Source organism: Berghia stephanieae, chromosome 6, assembly GCF_034508935.2.
Source record: "Berghia stephanieae isolate SIO BIC M18660-M18661 chromosome 6, UCSD_Bste_1.3, whole genome shotgun sequence".
Lineage (NCBI taxonomy): Eukaryota > Metazoa > Mollusca > Gastropoda > Nudibranchia > Aeolidiidae > Berghia > Berghia stephanieae.
Genome location: NC_088365.1, coordinates 2,489,670 through 2,495,819, shown reverse-complemented (window position 1 = coordinate 2,495,819; position 6,150 = coordinate 2,489,670). Strand labels below are relative to the sequence as shown.

The following is a 6,150-nucleotide window of genomic DNA, read 5'->3' as shown; positions in this document are numbered from 1 at the left end:
ATTATTATATTATTATTATTATTATTATTATTATTATTATTATTTATTATTATTATTATTATTATTATTATTATTATTATTATTTTATTATTATTATTATTATTATTATTATTATTATTATTATTATATCATCATATTATTATTATTATATTATTATATTATTATTATTATTATTATTTATTATTTATTATTATTATTATTATTATTATTATTATTATTATATATATTATATCATATATTATTATATATCGTATGATTAAGATTGATATTATTATAAATTATGACAATTGTATTATCAAAAATAATTGATTGAATTCAGGTAATTTATATTAGTTATACATGTTTTATTTATCAAAGTAAAAAAAAGGTCGCTCAATTTATTTTTGTACATTGCTGACCTGCCTACTTGAAAATACATAGATTCGTAATGTTTGGTAGATAAAGTTTGTACTAGTCGCTATAGTTAACTTTGCAAATCGGAAATTTACCCTCACAAGGATTAAATAAACTCAAAATCCTTACAATTATGTAGTCTGGGATGTACTTTCATTTCAATAAGATTTAATATCTTAGAGAAGCTCATGAAGTTTTGATATTGGAGCCAACATTTCGTAATTCTGCGAATTTTTGTAAGAGCAGGCAGGGGTGACATTGCAACGATCACGCAACCGAGAATGTCTCATTTTTCACTTTCTTTATAAACACGAGTTCCCTATGGATACTGAACAGTGCCAAACACTATTATCTGATTGTATCTTATACTGAATAACCATTTCGTTTATCAAACAGATTGATGGTTATGTTTTTTCGGATCCCGGCACAAAAATAAAGCTTACCCTCTCCATCCACAACCCAACTTACCTTGATTCAGGAGACTACGTGTGTTATGAACAATATATGTATGCCCCTGGTAAAGCCGTGGCAACAGGGACTGTAACAATCAGCTGTAGGTTAATATTATCATAAAGATAAAACTAGAACATTGAAATAGCGCAATATCCACTAAACATGCCTGTTGGGCAAAATGTAAGTTTAAAATTCGTTTTTGAAATAATGATATATTAATATATGTGTGATTCACCGACTCACAAAGGCTTCAAAAAAGAACAAAATACCAAACACGGAATGTTTCGGGCTCAAAACGCTTCTTCAACCAACAACGAAAAATCAATAAAAAGATAACGTATTTATGTTTTTATTTCACATCTCTCTATATAAATTCAAATTTCAACGTGTTAACCGCTCTGATATTATTTGCTCTAAAAGTGACAGCAGAGAAGTATAAGGCATTGCAAAGAGAATTACATTGTGCGTTCATTGATAAGAAGAAAGCCTATGAAAGGGGCCCTTAGAGAGGAAATGTGGTTTGTGAATAACCCCAGCACAGGAGGAAACAGAGAATAGTATCAAAGTTGTACAATATATGTACGAAGGTAACAAGACAATGGTAAGGACATCTGTTTGGCTCAACTGAACCATTTAATGAAAGAGTAGGATCACACCAGGGATCTGCACTTAGCGCATTGCTATTTGCAATCGTATTGGACGTTCTTTCAGAACATATTCGGTGTAAGACACCGTGTGGTATGATGCATTCGGACAACATGGTACGTTTGAATGATACAAAACTGAAATAGGAGCTGGAGACGGGTGTTGGAAAGGAGGAGGAATAAGGGTAAGCAGATCGACGACAGAGTATTTGTGCATTGGTCAACAGTCAGCAGGACCACCAAAACAGATAGGAGAAGAGGATATGCCAGAGACAAATCAATTCAAATACTTAGGAACAACTGTACAAGGAGATGGGGGCAATGAGATTGAGGTAAAAAAGAGGATCCAGGCAGGTTGGAATAATTGGAGGAAAGTAACTGGAGTTATGTTTGAGAAACAAATCTCCGCAAAGTTGAAGGGAAAACAATATACTTCTGTTGTAAGACCAATAATGTTGTATGGATTAAAGACAGCAGCTACGACAAAGAAACAAGATAAAGTTGAGGTGGCAGAATTGCGGATGCTGAGATGGTCACTTGGCTGGACAAGAAAAGATAGAGTGAGAAATGAACGGATTCGAAGGTTGACTGAAGTAATCGATAAAGATGAGAGAAAATAGATTGAAACGGTTTTTGGACATGTTAAGAGACGAGAGTGGGAGCGTGTATAAAAGACAGTATTAGATATACAACTATCAGGAAAGAGATAAAAGGGACGCCAGAAGACATTTTGCTTCCGTTCAATAAGATAGAGGTTGACTTTTTCATTCAAGACGAATTTAAAGTAATGTTTTTAAACTCGTGTACGAGTATGGCAAAAGTTCATCTTTGTTTTGTCCAGTTTGTACAAGCCATGAAAGATGAAGAAAATATATAAATGTTGTGATAAATTGTATTAAAACAGATTTATGTTGGAATGAGCTAGATGCTGGAAAGTTTGCATATAGTACAAAATATGAAGCAGGTCCAAACAGAAAGATGCAAGATTTTATTTTTAAAAACATTCCAAAACAAGAGCCGCCAGTCTCGACTGGGAATCGACCCTCAAACCTCCTGATTGCCGTACAGACATGCAAGCATTACACCACAGAGGTTACTCGATAGTTGGGACTATGGAATGTCTATACTTTTCTCAGGAGTACGTGTTTCCTCGGTGCATCTTAAAACTCAAGATCTTTATCTTATCTCAGGTGCGGCTACGTAATCCAGTGGTATAGAACTCGTCTTCTGATCGGAGAGTTCTGGTTTCGAGTCTCATTTTGAGCCGCACATAGTTGATTCCTTAGAAAAGCTCTTTACTCACATTCTCTTACCGTACTCAGGTGCAAAATGAGTACCTGGTCGTTAACAGCATTGACTTTGTCCGACGAATATTTAATATCGCCTAACAGGTGTCATGTCCCTATCGTCTTCCATGATATGTGTTGCTGTTTGCCAGAGACCCCTTCTACGCTTAATGGATATTGCGCCGTATAAATGATTAATTTTGATTTACCTGTTCCTGCTCCCTTATTGGTTACTTTATTGAACAATGTCGAATCATCAGAGAGAATTTGAGTATCGATGCACTCCTGGTATTGATCTATACATAAAGAAGACAAGAATATTCCCCTTTAACCCCCTTCTTAACGATCATTTTAAAAAAATTTATTGAAATGTCATATCGATTTACACATAGCAAGAACACTCTGACCCTCCTTAAAAATCGTATCAGTTTGGATTGACTGTTTAGATATTTGCCGGTCTCATAATCCAAATTGGTATGGTCTCATTGTTGTAATACTCTTCAACAGTCGTAACGTCACTTCCTTCCTAATGACGCATGGTAACTTAGTAACACTGGCTCTAAACTGTCGGAACAATGGCTGACGCCGTATGAAATATTTCTCCGGCGAGCATAAAAGCGTATCCAGAGGGGGAAAAAACATACATTTGATCATGTTTTGACTTTTACACATTCTGATAACAAGGCAAATGAAAAGTTCTAGCCAGTATGAAGAATAAAAAGTAATGATTTTCTTTGTTTAAAACCAAGATGGCCGCCGTTGCCGGGCGGCGTGACATCAGACTACAATGTTAAATCAGACCCATAACTGTTTGGTTATAAGACCTCCTAATATTTGGACCTAGGGTTTGATAAGAAAAAAAGGAGAAAAAAGAGAAATCGACTAAATCTCGATATCTGAAATGTGAGGGTTATTTTTAATAGTTCTTTTTTTGTTGTTTTTTTTTAATGTAATGTAATTTTATTTTATTTTAACTCTCTAAGTTTTAACCCGATCCCGCTCGATGGCCGAACAATGTAGGAGGTAGTCAAGACTGGACTCAGTAAGTAAAATCCAATCACTGTGAAGGAAATGACAGGGCTTTCAGTGTTCTGCTAGTTGTTTTCAGCTTTGATTTTTATCAATTTAAAATGTTGTAGAAGTTGCAATGTGGGTCTGTTCTATTTGCGGATGGGAAGCATTAATATTGCACTTTGCTTGGTAAACATCGGACACAAAATTCAACTTTGGCGAAGAAAAATGACTTTGATGACAATTTTGTAAACACAAAAAATATGAATAATTTATAATTCCGTAATTTGTGAGCTGATTTTGTCATTCTTGGGATCCATTTTATTGTAATGAAGCGATAGGAAATTCGGAGCTATTGTTTTCTGGTGCGAAGATATTACTTTGTATTATTCAGCACAGAGAACAATATCTAGTCAATAAAAATATTACACTATTTGATCCGCCACTACTGTATATTCTTGTAGTATATTGAGCCAACCGTCCCAAAGTCTTCAACCAAGCACAAGCTCTCTATCATATTATATCATGTAACGGTTGATTTAGGTCAGCTGACCTTTTAACACCCTTTATGTTTAAATTTAATCATAAATGAACAGGAATTGATTATTTCTTTATTAAGCATCTTTTTGAATCTGTCCACAAAGTAGCATTTTTGTTTCATACTTGATATAATTTCAAAGTTTTACAGATCTGTTCATAAAAAAAAAAAACCCTTATTCTAGTTTTGTATCTGTCAATAAAGATGTTAAACCGGTCTCCTCTGATAATTTTTGTACTCGTAAATGAAAAGAAAATCAGAAGTTTCCAAATCAATATCATGATGGACGTATTTATACAATTGAATGAGGTCTCCCCGAATCTCCTATATTTTATATTTTTCTTCCAAGCAGAGGTTGCAAATCTTCTGTAAATCATCTCCAGAGCACAGTCGTACTCCCCCTCTTCTAAGATTTGCAACCTCTGCTTGGAAGAAAAATTCTTCATCATCACTAAACCGATCATAGCAACACTCAACAGAAGAAACGAACTAACTTCCTCATGCAGACATAGAAACAAACACCTTTTATGTGATTACGAACCTCCATAAACACGAATCTATAAAAATACGAAAACACAACAATCTACTTTCACTTCCACTTCCTGATGAGAGAAGTCAATGTTTATATATATATACGTCACTCAAAAACACTAAGACACCAATCTACAGACTCAAAGCATCTTCCGATATTCATTTGCACCCCACACATTCCAAAACAGGAATGCTCTTCCCGAACCACATGCGAACACAACAGATTTAGAACCCTTCAAGAGAAGATCATCATCATTTCTCAATCTAAACACCAACAACGGCTGTCACATTAACCCTCTCCTTACCAACCATTTTCAGAATGCTCCCCAAAACTTCACACCCACCCAACACAAAAACAGACATTTCTTATTTAAACAGAAAAGCAACAAACACATTCTATACGTAATTTTGTTTGACAATATGAACCATATTACAGGATGTCAAATTCTTATAGCTATAGCAAAAAGAAATTATATCTGGATGAGAAAAGTGACGGTTGCATCGTAACAAATATGACGACTTTCCAATAGGTGGTAAGGAGAGGGTTTAACTGCTCTCTAAAATTATTCTTGGCTTCCGATGGGTAATATTTTTTCTCTCTCTTTCTCCTAGATGAAAATTGGATATAGATGGAACAAAATTGACGCCAGTCAGCTCTTTGTTTTTGATTTCAGCTCGTTATTTTTTTATGTGCAGTTCTCAACAAATTGTATCAATCAGACTGTAAATGATTCCGGTTACACATAGTTTTGTGTGTTGCTACGTTAAAGTCGGCTGGCGAATGTTGTGAGTTTTTCTTCAAAATACATAGCATCAATGATGTTGGTACTTGAAGTTCGAAGAAAAATAAATAATAATCAAATAAAATGCCTTTGGTCTTGAGTGTTTCATTCATCGTGTTTTGTTAACAAATGGTAAATCCGAAACGTCAATATTATCTATCTTCATTGATTAAACTGAATCTTCCATTCAATTTGACAATTATTATTCATTTCTCTCATTAGACGTACATCAATGTCTTTTACATAGAAATCGAAATATTATAATAATATAACAATTGTATAAAAAACAGAAGCATCATTGATTTAATGATAGTCTTTTCATTTGCCCATTCAAAGAATAGATTACCTTACTCAGGAAAAAACACCTTTTTAAAAATTTTGGCCAAATGTTATACGTCAATTATTGATGAATCAAGCACACATGTCATATATTAAGTGCAAGTCGATACTGACAATAATAACAAATCAACCCAATTGCGTTCAGTTATTCGATCTGCGTATGTCAGATTTGG

At 34.0% G+C, this 6,150-nt stretch overlaps 1 protein-coding gene across 1 annotated transcript in view; it reads left to right on the top strand.

Annotated features, from left to right (window-relative positions):
• The window catches only part of LOC144975568 (uncharacterized), a 12,656-nt gene extending 6,931 nt beyond the window's left edge, over window positions 1-5,725 (top strand). The window contains exons 5-7 of the mRNA XM_078919731.1: window positions 790-946; window positions 3,760-3,818; window positions 5,469-5,725. Coding sequence (XP_078775857.1) covers window positions 790-946; window positions 3,760-3,803 — 201 coding nt within the window. The 3' untranslated portion in view covers window positions 3,804-3,818; window positions 5,469-5,725. The remainder of the gene's footprint in view (window positions 1-789; window positions 947-3,759; window positions 3,819-5,468) is intronic.
• The last annotated feature ends 425 nt before the right edge of the window (window positions 5,726-6,150 follow it).